General features: G+C 43.7%; 1 protein-coding gene across 12 annotated transcripts in view; it reads left to right on the plus strand.

The window, feature by feature from the left end:
• The window catches only part of LOC1270239 (transient receptor potential cation channel trpm), a 65,633-nt gene that overhangs the window by 1,938 nt on the left and 46,523 nt on the right, over positions 1-17,172 (plus strand). For 2 of the 12 annotated variants that reach the window (XM_061645112.1, XM_061645117.1), the window contains exon 2: positions 15,123-15,476. The exons of 4 other annotated variants lie outside the window; for them this stretch is intronic. In XM_061645112.1, the coding sequence (XP_061501096.1) occupies positions 15,441-15,476 (36 nt within the window). In that variant the 5' untranslated portion in view covers positions 15,123-15,440. Of the gene's footprint in view, positions 1-14,489; positions 14,801-14,856; positions 16,183-17,172 lie in introns of those variants that run through there. 6 more of the 12 variants (XM_061645115.1, XM_061645121.1, XM_061645113.1 and 3 more) reach the window with 5 other exon arrangements.

Here is a 17,172-nt window from a genome sequence, read left to right on the forward strand (position 1 = left end):
GAACAGAATTGCATAAAAAAGATAGCTCTGCACGAGGGGGTTGTTTGTGTTTTCGGAAACAATTCTGTAACGTTCGTACTCGTGCTTTGAGTCAGTGTCGATGAGGCAATGATTTATGTTCGCTTTCACCAAACGATGGCCAGCGGTACTATGATTTGTAGCGATGTCTGCATGCTTATGTTTGATTTTCTGTGCAGTTGTTTTTTTGTTTGTCGATGCTTTCCATGTTTATGGTTATTTTTTAAAGCTTGCACAATAATCGATTCCTTAGGTTTTGATAAAAATATATGAAATAATACTTTGGTGAAATGAAACAACCTTTTACATACGAATAGGAAATCATCACAAAAACGCACTAATAGTTTATAATAGGATTAGTGTCGATAGAGTGCACACTACAACAGAACACCATGTATTCCCGCCCCAATCAGCATATGGTAATACACCATAATTTGATTGTAACGTACTCATTAAACTTTACACCCGGGTGGGTGAGTTGTGTGTTGTTCATTGTGTGTCACGGTAATGAAGAGCCGAATAGACTGAATGTGTGCACTTAAAATCGCATCAATCGCTGAGTGTGAGCCAGTTTACAGCAGTACACGAGACTATGAACAAACCCACAAATCCCTAAACAATTCATTGTACAACATACACGCGTATCAGATAGAGCACACGAAAAGCCTTTAGAGAGAGCCATTTGATGCCTCAAGAGGCTTATGTGCGATACGAAGACTATTATTTCAAAATAATAATGCCCTCATCTATGTTTTGGGAACAACTCACCCATTTTAATAAGTCTTTGTATTTGAATGAAATGAAATGTGTGATAGATAAGCTTTTGATGATTTTTTAAAAATACTTTCCTACAAGCTTTGAGCATCTTTTGACTCCCAAACTGAGCGCACATTAATATGCTGACTTGCATTAAATGGAGGCAGTGTGGCGTAAAATTAGCGCCGACAATTATTAATTCTTGTCCCCTGTGGAATAACTAATCCAGTCCCATAGGCTTTTTGGGCGCCTGCTGTACGTTTGCCGGGGACAGAAATAATAAATATCCTACGGCCGTCATGGAAAAAAGGCCGGAGAGCAAGAGCGATGGAGAAGAAAAGCTGCTAGAAAGCATGATGATGCATTCTAATTACAATTTTCACCGCAAGAAAAACAAAGAAATAAACGCTCTGGTTAAAGGGGATTGTCCGGAAACCCCGAAACGAACTTATGAAATGGTAGATGAAATAATACCTCTACGGTGGCTATTGTTGTGACGCGGCGATTCGTCTACCGGTGTCCGTGCCCGGATGCAAATGCGAAACGTGAGCACTTATTAGCATATAAAACGGTTTGTCGTCCGTAATTCTGCCATCCAAAAGCTACAATCCATCGGTCGGTGGTACCATTTATTATGAAATATGTGAAGGATTTGCTCTCCCTTCCTCAGACGGTATAATAAGCCGGTACCAGTATTAGACAATTGAATCGATGTGAGCACTCCAAAATAATCCAGCATGTACATTGTTGTTCTAAAGCGATTGTTTTAGTAATTTTTCCACCGTGAAAATATTGATTAATGCAAAGAGAAATTAGCCGAAAGAGATGATCGTAATTAATTTGATTAAAAAACGCTACCCCAAATGAAACGGTGCGCCGGTAATCAAACACCCACTCCGGTGGTCCGATAGCGGTGATGGGTAGCGATCTGGAAACTGGTGATCGATTTTCCGGCAATTTTCTTACGGCTGGAACCGATAATGGCACTTAGGGAAGGTGGAAAGAAAGATGGATAAACACACACAGACATAGACTCACGCCCACAGACAGTTTTGGGTTGTGGCAGACGATTTCTTGTTGGCCTTTGCCAGTGGCATCATCGCTCCTTTCGAGAAAAGAGGAAAAGTCGAAGCACCGTACAGGGTGAACAATCGAAGAGACAAAAAGAGCATAGCTCTTGGAACGCCATTTTATCTCATCAGCAAAGTATTAGGTCTAGAGAACTTTGATTCTTTTTTGCTGTCGTTCTTTCGTTTTGACTTTTCTTTTTTGAGAAAAAAAAAACAAAAACTTTGGCCAAAGCTCGTTTCCACGATTCTATCGCTTATCGTAGCTTTCGGGCAGGATTTTTTTGCTGTATTCTCTCCCATCATGGCAGTTCTTATTTTTCATTTTTACGGCCGGTCATGCTCGTGGTGAAGTGAGGGGTAAACCATTCTTAGGCATTCGTACGAAATGCAACCGTTGAACCGTGACCAACAAATTCCTATATACTTGTGTGTTTTTTTTCTTCTTCTTCCTATGCTTCGCTCTTAACGGTGAAAGGTGAAAGATGTTTTTTTTGTGCCAGTTCCTTCCTTTTTGAAGCTCTACTTAGAAGGAATCGCTTATATATGTGTGTGAGGGTGTGTGTGTGTGTATTGGAATGCCATCACCACACTAGTGGGGTCGTTCCCAGCTGGTGGCAGATTAACACACGTGGCGAAAAGGATGATTATCGAAGGAGAAAGCATAACACAGAGAGCTCGAGAATACGGACCAGAAGGTTTCAATGATTCGTTGCGATTTCCTGCACCACTGCGTGTTCCGTGCAGAAAAAGGTGGTCGTTTTTTTCTGATTTGAACGTGCGTATTCGTCGAGAAGCTTCGAGAAGCATGTGGAAAAGCTTTCCCTCTATAAAACGAAAGAAAAAAAAGCATCATGTGGCACATTCAGCAGACGTGCAAATGACAGTAGCAGACATCATGCATAGTCACTAGGAGATATGGCGGGAAACAAGTTCGCTTAGCACACCTGGATTCGAGGACTGCGTCCCGTGTGCCCCGAGTTGTGTGAGAAAAAGCTGCTTGGTGGGATTTTTATTTTATTTTTCTGTTTCCAGCGCTTACGCGTATGGTTGTGATTGGAGGGATTTGATTTGGAAATGCTGATTCGTACGTCAGGTATCTTCTTTTTTTCTAGAAGTTTGCATAAAAGAAAGATCACATCGTGCGGCGAAGTAGGATATTGTAGCAGGTTCTCGCAGAAGAAGATTTAGGAAGCGATGTGTGGAGCATGGATTGTGCCAAGCCAACCGTAGGACTAGTGTGTCGTGTGATTTGAAATCTGTTGGATAGGGAATTTCTTGGATGAGTTGGCATTTTCAAGTCATCAGGCTCGTACGCTCAACTCACGGAGATGCAATCTGGAGGGAAAATCTGTCCCTTATCCTACCTTTTGCCCTAACCTATTCAGTGCGAATCAGAATATCTAACCAGAAATGAGTGAGATGTCATGTGTGGCATGTGCAGTTTATCCATTTAGAATGTCCTAAAAGTCACACCTGACGCAACAACTGTTGTGTGATATGCTTTCCCGAACTGTCATAGAATTGTTAGAATTAGTGTGCAAAAAAGCAGGAATAGGTAGCAGTTCTGTTTGACGAGCGTATGGCTACTGTGGGCCTTTGATCCTTCTGGGCAGATGAGATTTCATTTTGAAAAAAAGCTGTTTCACTGTTTGATCGCATGATTGGTTTGATTCTTCTTGACACCTTATATTATGGTTGATAAAGGGTTCTTTATAAGCTTCGTCATAATCGAGCGATTCAAACAGTGTTCAAAACATACTTAATATGAATGACTCTAATTACCAATTGACTTGTTTCGTGTTCTGTAATACGCTTATACATTCCGGGCCTATACGCTTCCATTAGGCATGCACGAAATTGATTACCAATTTGTACTGATTATTACCGTTTACCGCTTCGGCATGAAAAAGACGGACCTCGTTTTGCATCAATCAGCCGTCTTGCTAGCAAAGTGAAGCCTAGTTCGCCGAATCCATCTCGAACCTGTTTGCCCTGGCTGATGGAATGGAAGTTCCGGCTTCCGGCGATTTGATCGATTTCCTTTTCGATTTCGCAGAAATGAGAAGACGGCATTCGAACTTCGGCACAGGAGCTCTCGGCATCGTTCGGGGATCAAGCGACCAGAGCTATCTGAAGATGTTATGCATTTTTACTCATGATCGGTCTATACATCCCACTTGTGTGATGTACCATTTTCCGAGCGTGTTGCGGGTAAATCTTATTTCAGCCAAGCGCACGTACGATTTCCAATCCAGCGCGTAAGGTTTCCGTCAAAGTTCATCCGAAGTATGATTTCTTTTTCACATGGTACTCATGCTGCTGCTGCTGCTACTGCTCGTTAAAGAAAAGTAGTAATAACCGAGCGCCGAGGAGTATTCGATGAAGGGTGCCATATTTTTTCTCTCCTCCCTTTCTCTAGGCACCACGCACAAGAACGCAATCAAACGCGACCGCATTCTCAGTATCCGTTTCACTTTACGACGTCGACACGATAATAATAATCTCATCCATGGTGGTGGTATTGGTGGTGACTCCTTTCGGATCTATAGATGCGTTTAGAAAGATGCGAAAGGTATAGGGTAAAAGTGTTCTAAAATGCTGCGCCTTTCCATGCTCGCTTCGGTTGGAAAGAGGTTGAGCGTAACCTGACTGGGAATTGGATGAAAAAGGCACACCCGATGTCGGCGTCAGGGAGATGGGGGGCAAATTTATTCGATCATATTCGCTCACTCGTTTGATTCCTTCTTCGTTATGGGTGGACAGGACATTCGGCGAAGATTGGAAAAACAAAACCCTCAATCGAAGCGAACGACACGCGCACGTGAGCGGCTGAGCTTGGGGCATAATTCGATTACGATAAAGTTAATCGGTTCGATGGTCAGGAATTGGGGGATTTCTGGGGAAAATGTGATACGGCTCTCGGTAAATGGATTTGTTAGTCCAACAGGTGTCAGTGACGCGTAATTCTTCGATTGGCAAAGGGTGAAATAGCTTTCGTCGGGCTGTATAATTCAGGTGGACTTAAGCAGGAGTATGGCAATGATATTGAACGCGACGTTTCTAGCAAAGGAAAGAACTCTGTGGCATCCCCTTATTGATTTTATTTCTGGGATTACAAATAGAAGAGTAGAATTGAAGGATGATAATTAAATACCAAATCGCATGAATCTATCACTCAAAAGCAGGCTGTACAAGATACATATTCCATGAAGTAATTGTCCATCAAAATCAAGCTCGGTATGAACTTTATCTTCACGTCTTCATCGCACGCGCACTCTGGTGCAGACTATAGCAATTTTTTATTCGCCAACATTCTTTTAGCGTCAGCTAAAAGCCCGGCTCCTCTATCCCTTTACCATTCCAGCCGTTTGCCAGCTGTCTGGTGCGTTGGTTCTACGATGGAGTACTTTTATAAATTGTTTTATAATTTTCATCTTCTCGAGCGTCTCGCCCATTCGGTCGCGGGCTCTGTTGCCAGGTGGATCGGTTGCTGGTGCTTGTCAAGTACGTATCAAGTTGTGGAATGATGTTGTCTTTCGGTCTTTTCACATACGCGCCGAATACTCAGACCCGGCGGTGCAGCATCCCGAGATCCGGGACGCAGATCGTGCACTTGATTGATAGACCTGCCCTCTATTGCCAGCCTGTTCTGCCAGGCAACGGTCTAGGCGCGCTGCTGCTGATAAAGGGTGGCCCAGACTGATTGGCGAATAATTGGTTAAAAGTTAATGTTCTGATGAAGTGATTGTTTTCGAGCTGGTGGGCTGAGTTTGAGAGAACGCGAAAAGTAGCTGGGAAGATGCGTGTCAACAGGGAAAATAATTCTACCACTTCGCTCGCTTGGAACCGGGCCAAAAGTTCGTAATTGAAGTACGGAGTTTTGTACGAGGAAAGCGTTGCTGCTGGCGAAAGCCGGTATTCAATTAGTGTACCTTCCTTAATAATGCAAGGAACATTGTCGTGGGCTTTGTCTTGGGAGCATTGATGTAGGTAGCGAAAGGGAATCGAGCGGAATATTTAATATTTTGTTGGGAACGTTTTTAACTCGCGTATTGTAACGTAAAAGACAAAGAAAATTATTGACACGTTTGTCTGTTTCAAACATTTTGCTTAAACCTGATACACATTATCATTTACCAGAAGAACTATCGACCCTAATTATAGCATTTATCGGCTTAATGTATAACAAGCTTTGTTCGTTAGCATTGTACATACATAGGTTGTGGAATGGGTACGATTTGTGGTCCAGTCAACCGGTGTACTTGGAAAACCAGGAAGATATGTTTGCTTTTGGCTTTTCTCGGATGCCTCGGAATGCAATAGCCAGAAGGACCAGACCGAACCGGTTATGGTTGCATTCTCATGGTCGAATGTTGCTTTTGTACACTGCACAAACTGAACAGACGATGGCGTAACAAAGAGATGGAAGCAGGAGTTGCATAGTGAATGGTATTGGCAAATTGGTGCTCACACTTGTTCTTGACAAGCGCTTGCAAATGCTTTTGTACAGTGGCGCCTGTTAAGTCTTGCATTATTTCACCTGAAAATATCTGCCCAAGTATTTGCTGGGAGTTCCAAAAGGAAACATGATATGATAAAGCTTTGAATGACTTCTCCTGAAGAAAACTTTGCTTTAAGCATGGTTCTGTGCTATCAACTAACCGCTCTAAAGGGCTGGCAATGAGTTCGTTCCTGGTATATATTTAACAAAAGACTATGTAGCCAAATGCTTTTAATGTACGCCAAGGCACTGCTGAAGAGTCATGCAAACTCGTATTTTGTTCGTGAAATAATTTGCAACGCCAATACGAATGTTAAAACCTTTTTTTCTGTAGTTTTTCATGCTCGGTTTTAGCCCTTACCTATCGCTCCAATCTCGTGCGTTGTTCTGTTCAGGTTGTAATTTGCATAGGAAGCTGGTACTTAGCTGTCACTGCACCACGCTGCACCAGTCACTCGTTTTTCACTGCTGTGCAAAACAAATTACACACTAATGAATTATCGCCCCTTTTCACTCGGATTGGTTTGGTGCTGGCAGATTACACTTCTCCTTCCCCGGTTTGCTCAAGCTTCCGGTCGATGATTAATGAGTTTTCCGGTGCAATTGTTGGGATAAAAAAAACAACCATGGAATTGTAAAATAATCGATACTGGAGTTTTCCATTACATTGATCAAACGATATTATTTAAATGACGGTGATCTGACAACGAATAGGGAAATTCTTTTTAATAATCGTGTGAGTTGCAATCGATTAGCACAGTAGCATGCCGATTATCGTTGAGTGAAAGTCCATCTAACGCATTTCCATTAGAACAAATTTCTTGGGCAAATCTAGTGCTAGGTTACACCAGATTTATTCCATTTGGATAAAAGCTTGCTTGAATAGTATGATTTTTATTAAAACGACCGTATAAGTTATGAAAATGAACAGTTTAACTAAAGTTCTTGTTTACTCAAAATCCAAACCCAACCCATTATAGCTTCTCACCCAACAGCTCATTGCCGTTCGGTTTCCTCCCAAAGGCATAATTGCTCTTCGTGCTACGGCTAACCTCTTAGCAGCAGACCAATCGAGCCTCCCACAGACCTCCGGTGAAAACTCGATAATGCCGCAGCGTAGGAGCACCTCACAGTTGACCTTTGGCAGTGCCAGAACCATTTACCTACGCCAACAACTGTGGGCGATAAGCAATCCATTCCCAAATGGTTCATACCACTGCTGCTGCCGTCAGTTTGACGCGTTGATCGATGGGCTCGCAGATGGCTTCTAACAGACGAACTGGACAAAAAATACCCCACACCCACACACACACACACGCGAGGTTTTAGCCACGCAATTTGGGAAATCAACGACTACACGCGGACGATAAGCCAAAGCGTTTCGTGCTATCGTCAACAGTGGGTAAAAGGGAACCTTACTCTATAATCATACTATTTCCAACATCACCCTTATAAAAAAACAGATCGGAAAAGGGTGACTCAAAACGCGCGTGGTGCAACATGTCATGTAGTATGGTAGGGCGAAAAGAATAAAAAAAAACAGAGCGGGAAAGTCTGCCCGATTTTCCACCCATCGTAAGTTCACACTTAATTACCGAAATGATTTCATTTGAACGGAAGCCAATTTTAGGCCATCGCTTTGGTGCGACCGGTAGGTGTGTTTGGTCAGGTCAGGCAGGGGAGCGAGGATGGAGTGGGGTTTGTTTGTGCCTACCTTCTTTATGGTGGCTCATTCACTTTTGATGCTTTCGTGACTATCGTAGCCAAACGAAAAAGCCAACGAAAATGTGCATGTTGCATGCAACCGAACTTGCGGCGCGGGGTTTTCACGTGCCACGTGTTTTTGTTTCAGCTTTTACGAAACAGGCCAGCGCTCTGGGACGATGGAAAATCATTCCATCCCCTTCCTCTCCCTTCAATGTGTGTGGTTTCCTGCTTCCCTACTCGAAGGCTTCCGAACGGAAGCAAAAGCGTTGCCAAAAATAGGGGCAAAGGGATAGTATGTTTGCCGAGCGTGCGCGAAGTGGGTGGAATGTTTAAAATTGGAAAATCGATTTTGTTTTCGGAGCACTACGGACGATGGGTCTCTGTCCAGTGCAGGGGATTGAATTTTTCTCGCATTAAAACTGTCTGCCGGGCTGGACGTAGAGATGAAGCTGTTGACTAGGCGTGGAGATGAAGTTTTTGCATGAATTTTCCAGCAGTTGATATAGTTTGGCTAGTGGCAATTGGAGGCGAAAGGAGTGTTTTACCATGGTGGAAGATAGCAAGGTGCAGCACCTTTTCGTTGATGATCCTGCCGTGGTGCTTGTCGGTTGTGTTATCCTGTTTGCATACTTCCTGGGGCTTTGCATTTTGACAAGAGAAACTTTTTGTAAGCGTGCATTTTTACTATCTTTGGGAATTAAAATAAACCACACTCACTAACCGATCTACCAATTAACGATAGTTAGATAGCTTTTAGCAATGATCCACAAAGGACATCCGATCTCGGGATATGTCATTTTTTTTTTGTGTTGGATCATTTGAATTTCTGAAAGCTTTTGTTTGCAATAATTTATCTGGCTCTTGAACAACAGGACAAAAATATGCATTTCAATTTGCAAAGTGACCACACAGACATTCATCAAACATGTGTTTAGATTGTAGGTAAATAGAAAACCCCAACTCAATGCTTTCATCAGGGCAAAAATGGACGAAGCAGCAAAAACAAAACCGAGCTTTAGCTAACAAATAGAGTACAATGGTGGGATGGTTAAAAATATAACAACGGAAACACTGAGCACATGAATAGCGTTTGCCATGTGTAATGATGAATGGTACATTTTAATACGGCACGACCGAAACGAGAATGGGGGGAAAACGGGAACAAAAGTAACCATAAAACTCACTTTGCTTTGAGGTTGGAGAGGCTTGGTAGAAAATGGTTCGCATGGCGGTTTGAGTGGGACGAGGACTGGCACAGCCCGGGCCGGTAAATCACTGCCGGTGACAGTGGCTGGCACTGGTTGCTGGCAAGGTTTGCAAGGGTTCGCAATGGCGAAACGATGGCGCCAGCGCCGGGTGCCGGGGGTTTATACCGTATGACGGGACACTAAATGCCAGGTACATGCGTGCTGGTGGTCCGTTTTGTCCTCTGATCCCCGGTACTGCTCTCGATGTATGTTTTGTGCTGACCAGTTGGCCAACGAAAGGTGATTTAAGGCAATGTAACATGACAGTGAAGGGGTCACAGCCCAACAACTTACACGCATGATTGGAAGTGGGAGGGTTGGGGTGGGTGTAAAACATGTTTATGATCTCTTGGTGCTGATTATGGTTCAAGCGCACAAAGGTCACCGTCGAGGAAAGTTCGTTAATAGTTTATGTATGTGTGTAACGCATAGAAGAGGAAGCATAGAAAGGTTAGTGTTTGTAACCTAAGAAACCACAGCTTCTTCGCTACTCACATTGGACGCCTATAAATTGTAGGAAGGATAATCGATTCAATTAGTGCAATAATTGAAGGGCAGATTTAGCAGTTCAACGCAGAGAAAGTAGGTAACACACAGTGCAAATGATGATTAAACTAATTTTCGAAGAAATGATGGCTTTTGCCAAAAATTAAGCTTTGTTCTGCAATCGGTTCAATCAAGCTGACCGGTCTCTGCACCTTAATATGTGTATCGGTTACAGCGGTAGTAACCACCGACGCAACGATCGCATGCGTAACGTAAGCAAAGCGTTTGGGGGTGAAATCTGCGAAATGAACCGTTCCCACTAGCGCAAAGGAAAGCCCAATCGATTGTCCTGCCGCCCCGGTCCACGTGGAGTGAACGTGTAGTGGTAGTGTATCATTATACGCTCGACCCTTGTATCCTCCCACAGGTTCGTTGATACATTTCGGGGGAAAACCCGGGGAACAGTTCATCAGAAAGCACAGCGGCCCGTCCTACACACGTAACACGTTACCATCCATGTCGGTAGCAATCGCACACAAAGCAACTCTGAAGCTGTACTGGCCAAAAATACAGGCGTAATGATGGTATCAGATTTTCCTTCGGTCATCTATCTTTCGTCACCGCGGTAGACAACCTCTGTGCCGTGTGATACGTGTGTGAGCAGCAGGACGAATGCTATCCCTTGATGTCGTGGGTTGCGCAGGTGTTTTGCGTAGGGGAGATGTTTTCGCTTTCTTCAACCGTCTCCCAGGTGGATAATATGGTTAACGCTTCGTGAAGTGGTGTTGCTGTCCTTAGGAGTAGTGTCGTTTGGTTTGGTTTTGTTTTTTTTTCTTTTCGGTCACCTTTCGATAAAACCAACTTGACCGACGGTAGATTTGGTTTGTCGTGTGTCATGTACTGCATTGTACGGTGGAGGATGGACATGTCCGTCTTCGTCTACTGTGCTGTAACGCACATAAATCTTCATCTTGCATAGCGGCGTGAGTGACTGATGTGCTTGAAGGGGCATGGGTTGGGGAAAACATTCATTAAAAATGTAGTAAACCCCGACAAGATGTAAATAAGACAAATACGTCGTGGGAAGTTAATAGGAAATCTGGGAACCCATTGAAACATGTAGAAAACCCATTGAAACATGTAGAAAACCCATTGAAACATGTAATGTTTTCTTATTAGAAATTATACTGTACATCCTTGAAATTGTACAAGTGTTAATTTAATGAGTCCCATTCTAGGCTTTTTTGTTCCAGTTCAATGCAATGCTCCTGTTTCCGTACGTATCACACACAGCTTTGATGTGTCTGCTACCGCTCCAGCCAATGAGCTCTGCAGTGATCCAATTAGGAGGAAATGTTTCCAATTCCCTTCGCATGCATTATCGGAGATGATGAATCGAAGGTGTCCACGAAGGCAGATGCCACGCAGTGGAAGGAGTATGGCTAGGTAACAAGACCAGCAGACCCGCAGCAGCTTTTCATTTCGCTTTCTGCTTTCTACGATCTCCAGCTGACCGTAGTCCGTAACGGTGCTGGTCGAAAGGATGGATTCAAATTTTCCGTCCAAGTCCCCGGGTCCAGCATGATCTCACCCAATTACTTCCTTAAGATGGAGAGCTTTTTTTTTTGGTTGTGCCCAACGTTCCCTCTTTGCATTTAACATTTTGCTTACTAAGCACTCACCGAGCTGTTGGGAGCTTGCTTGCTGTTGCTACACGGTGACCTTTTCCCCCTTTTTTCTTTGCGAAAAAGCCAACATGCGTATGTCTTCTGTTTGGTTGCGACGATTTCTAGTAAAAAAAAAGGTGACGATGGTAACGGATGGCGTGCGACAGCTGGGGCGAGACGGCCGATGCAAGGGATCGACACTCAGTTGCTTGAAGATTATCACCCAGCTGGAATTCGGTCCGGTTGCGGAGGGAGACCAGTGCTTTCGGTAGTCGTTACCTTCGTCTAGTGGACTGGTGTAAAGAGTACATTTTGCTACCGTTTTTTTATGTTGAGTCCTTTTTGTAACATTGTTGTTATTCGCTGGCGTCAGGCGGATGAAAAGGATGTTTATCTAACGGTTGCAAGGAGAACGGCGTCAGGTGTATGTTTTTGCATCGTTCACTGCTCCATGAAGAGAAAGCAATCCGGTTGTGCTGACTGTATCGTTCTTTAAATTGATATTTCAGCGCTGAAATGGTGAATTGAGTTTTGCAAAGCAAAAAACAGTAAATCACAGTGTAAATAATTTAATTATTTCAATTCAACTTGAATTATTACAGGGTTTCCCACGATATATTGGTTGGTTCCCATCAATTTTTGGTGGATTCCCATATTTTTTTGGTGCGTTCCCACGATTTTTTGGTCGTTTCCCAGAATTTTTTGGTCTAATTGTATTGATATCCAATCGGAAAATACCAATAAATTATAGGATCGAACCAAAAATCTATGGGATACAACCAAAAAATCGTGGGAACGCACCAAAAAATCATGGGAACTGACCAATAAATCGTGGGAAACCCTGTATAACCTTTTTCTAAATCTTATATTTGCTTGCAAGGCATAACAAGGCTTTTGCAGGTATTTAACATTTTTGCCTTTTTAAAAGCTCTGGCGGAGGCCTTTAAAGTTACTTTGATGCTCTTCTCAAAATATTTCCACGTCGGTACTTTAACATGCTTGAGAGCAAAGTTTATTTTTTTCCCGCTCATCCAGTATGCTTTGAAGTCTCGAGCTTTTCACGCACACAAAAAAAAAGTTTTATTTTTGTCCCCCAGCTCGCGAATTCACGACTCTTGGCTCGGGTGGCGTTACACTACCGCCGCTTTCCTTAATCGTTGTCTCGAGCTTGCGGCATAATTTATGCATACCTTTGCCCCAATAAAGTCCCAGATTGGGATAAGAAATTGTGTGGCTTGTAACATACCATCATGACTTTGCCTCTCGGCCGACGACGGCAGCAGGGTGGAGACACGGTCCAGACGCTGGAATTTGGTTCCAACAGCCAGCACTCAATAAAATAGAAATTAAAAGACACGGTCGTCGTATTCATCATGCTCTCTCTGCCCCAGCCGGATGGGAAGGAAGCAGGGAGTGTTGTTGTGCCATCGGGAAATTGTTTCGAAACATTCCGTGCTTAATCCCGGGCAAGGTACATACAGTTTGTTCTTCTTCTTGGAACGCTTTGAGTTTTTCGATGCTGCTGTACATCCTTGTAGTAAGTCGTCCGCCCGTCTCACGTAATGAATGAAAATTTGATTAGCTGTCTAATAAAACCGACATATGTTACGAGTTAGTAGCAAGGGAGAAGCGTTACACGGTTTCCGGTGGCAGTGCTGTGCTGCTGCATTTCGATATAGTGAGCCACATCCATCCGTAGAAGCATAAATGATGCGTAGAGTGTGTGTGGTTTAGGAAGGTGTGAAGCTGTGGAGAAATAAAATTGTTATTGAGTCTGATGTTATTTTTTTTTGGACCCAGTTTGGGTCGGAAAAAGTATACGGATGTACCAAAACCAGGTGGGACCGTGTGGAGAGGAAAATAAAATTAAACAGCTTTTTGCTTTGCGAATGCAAAAGGTTGCAGGTGCGCAAATAAATAGCGACAGTAAGATGGCATTTAATTACCGGAATGACTTCATTTTTGCACTTAGTGGGGCGCGAAAAGCTAACCGTGAAAAAAGTATAACGACATGAAATAAGGAAAGCGAAGGTTCATAATGAGGGTCAGAGATGCGCTATCGCTTACATTAAATAGATAATTTCAAGCATGAGATAAATTTCTATTAAAGGTAAATTTCATTTGAAATGAATGTCAGCGATGTTTTGTCAAGTGAAATAACCTATATTTGAACCAACATTTCTCAAATCATTCTTCAATATGACTACTTTCTTTATTCCCAATCGAAACTGTATCATCTACCAGTACAAATAGGTAAACAAATGGTACATCAAACTTCACTTAGTTTAATTATTTAATTATTTTTATATTTGCATGTTTGTGTTTGTGCTGCCTATGGTTCGTAGGTTATGGGTTCAGCTATTTACGTTCGTAGGTCTAGGTTAGGGTGTGCACTTTATGTAGAAGGTTAATCCATGCTTTCATATGCTTCCTTACCACTTATCGGATTGCTTTGTTAGCCTCTCTCGATTGAATCATTCGTTTATTCTTACCGTCAATTTTATCGTAAATGTTTTTGGTTGATTTCGCCGTGCACGAACCGTTTGCCGCTTTGCACTACATGTCAGAGCTTGGTTGTAATACCATCCAAACAGCTTTGGATATGTCGTATCATGCTCACTGTTAACCAGGGACCGATCAATTGATTCGTTTTCCTTCTTTCTTTCTCTCTGTGTGGTGGCGTCCGGTGTTCTTTTTTTCTTTCTCTCTTTTCTCTTTCTCTCTTTTTTTTACAGATCTCTAAATATGTTCTATGCTATGCGTCTTGATGTAGCTAAATGTTTAAACCGCATAGCGTGGAAGTGTCGCGCACGTGTTGCCACATGCGCGAGGTTATGTTTGGAGCATCAGTGTTTCTAACCCATCTGCGCAGCCGTCGTTCATCCATGTGCATCGTGGTGTTTGTGCTTGCTCTCGGTGGTTTGAGTGGGCAGGGGAAAAACTCGAACAACATATGTGTATGCCGCTTGAATGTTCAATATCGATGTACGCCACTCAGTGTGCAAATGTATGTGTGTGTATGTATATGTGTATGTTTAATGTTGTGACGGTATATGTTACAGCCTTATCGCTTCGTGTTTGTGCACCAGTCTGGCGGATGTCTACGGTGGCCAAATTTTAGCCGCTGGTAGTTCGTTGCCCTCCCCACCGCTGCGTACCGTGCTGGCAACTCAGCTGTACGCACGCAATTTTGTCCAGCACTCCAGCGGGCAACGACATTACGGTGCGGGTGTGGGCGTACCGATCGCGCGCCAGTGCAGTCAGACTGAGTGTGATCGTGCCGCATTCGGCCGCTTCGATGGAAGCTGCCTCATAACACGAAGAAAACGAGTTTTGTTTACAAATTTGGTTAGCGATTTTTGACGTACGGTCGGGGCTTGCAGGCAGTGGTTCAGTGTGTATTTGTGCGCTGTGCTCGACCAGCCTAGCATCGGTGTTATTTATATACCGCTTCATATGCCCACCCACCTCTTCACCACCGATCGCGTTGACGTATCCGACGCTCGACGCTCGTGATCTGACAGTTTGTTGGGATTGTCAGCGCGATCGCGCCGTGTTTTGATCGTCGATGGGTGCGTGAAGGGAAATAAATGGTGGATGCTCGAAGTAAGAAGCAATTATACAATAAATTAAGTGTTAGTTATTTTATTTTTTCCCTTAATACACTTAGCGTACGATCATTGTGTTAGTGTAAAAATGTAAAAAAAATCGATCTACGGTTTTGATAGTTCGTTTGACGCACGATTCAGATTGTGTGAAGCAAGCGGGAGTGTGTTTTTTGTTGGTCTTTGTGATAATTTCGCCCGTGTAACAAAGCGCTCACATGGAACAGTTCTATTTCCGGGCACGTGCAAAAGTGCATTAGCTAGTGTGGTGCATCGTCTCAAGTGGTTCGCGCGTGTGTATTTTTGTGTGTGTATGTGCGTGTGTGTGCCAGCGTGGTGTACTCGTTGTGGATGAGCGGTGGAATCGCGTTCGATCAAGCAGGATGCCGGCAAGGTCCGAGCATCGGCAGGGTAGAAATGTGCGCCATTTACCTTATCCTACTCATATCCTTGCGATGACGCACGACAATCATCTGTAAATATCGTCACATCGTAACTACCGCGCCACCTGCATTCAATCATCCATCCTGGTGGTAGCAGCCCGGTGGACGGGTGGGGTACCATTTTGCTTGCTGTCTAGCTTAGAACTAAAACCCTCCTCCTTCCCGGAAAAGGTTTCGGTGCTTAGTCTGTCCGTCTTGCCTTCGACTTTTCACCGGTTGGGCCTATAACACAATCGTATCCAAGCGCTCATTACGGTGCTATCGCAGCAAAGTAAACAAAAAAACAAAATCAACAAACACTCTCACAAAACCATTTTAACAAAGTATCATATCATAAAGCGCGGACTTAGCGACGTACTCGCATGCCGTGAGGCTCGGTTTCTTTACAATCCGTTGTAAGGCAACGATCCACCGGTGGGGGGAAATCCCTACCGCCAACACGAGCAGCACAGGACGCGACCAACGAACGTTTTCGCGCGAAAACGCGGAAAGACGCCCACATTGCATTAACGCGCCCTCTAGCGCCCTCAGCACCATCACCATCATCATCCTGTGAGTGTAACGCGCGCGCGTGACGTGACCATTTTTGCCCATCTAATACTCCGCCATTTGTGACGTACGGCCTTCCCTCCGACTGCAACTGTTTGGGAAAATGCTTAAACATAAGAGGAATGCAAAACCGGTACGTTGAAATCCCTCTCTTGCTTGCTCACTCCCGGTGCTGCCCCCCCCCCCCCCCCCGTGTTGTAGTGCTAACGTTGTAGTGTGTAGTGCGTTGTCTCGCTGTGTAGCTCTATCGCCCGCTTCCTCTTTTACTTCACACCCCCAATACACCCCCATTCTTCTCGCACGGTTTCGTTTATAATTCCCACCAAGCACCAAGTCACTTCAACAAATCCCCATCCGCACACATATGCAGCCGAGAAAGGGAAATGAAAAGTATGGTTCCAACGGGCAAACCAACATCCGCAGATTTTCCGCAGAACTCTTCAGTGGGTTGCTCTGTACCCACTAATATATGGCTCTGCTGGTGTTGATGCATTGCCGTAATGATTTCCTCTCGAATACTCACATATTTTTATTATTTTTTCATAGCACTCGTGCACTCGTTTCTGCATTCTATGACAACTATGAAAAGGGTTTAATTTTCCATACACTTGCCTCATAAAACGATGTGTGTTTCCCCCGCCATGTTAGGCGTATAAAATAATTCACAGAAAATTTACCTTTCACTACTCACAATCAAGTAATCACTCTGGAGTAATATGAAGTAATGGGACCGGGGCAAAGTAAAATGAAGTCCATTTCAGCTCATCAGTGCAGTGCACCACCAGGCGTCTCCATGTGGGTCTGACATTGAACCCGCACAGCTCAATTTGGCGGACCAATTTGGCACAGCAGTGTTTATTTTGCTTTCCAAACACGTGTGTGAATGTGATATAGTGGCAATGTTTATTCGTTCGTTGAGATTCTGAATAGATGTGATGCAATTTATTTCATACCATGACGGGTTGTGTTTATGCGTACCAATATTTTTCCATTTCATTTATGGTAAACAACCATTCAACTAGTTGGGTGTTTATAATGGAGAGGGAATAAATCACTCGACTTGAATATGGCCTTTTTCTTTGTGAAACTTTATGTTTCAAATCATGCACAAAATCATTGGAAG

This window comes from Anopheles gambiae, chromosome 2 (genome assembly GCF_943734735.2).
Source record: "Anopheles gambiae chromosome 2, idAnoGambNW_F1_1, whole genome shotgun sequence".
NCBI classification, from domain to species: domain Eukaryota; kingdom Metazoa; phylum Arthropoda; class Insecta; order Diptera; family Culicidae; genus Anopheles; species Anopheles gambiae.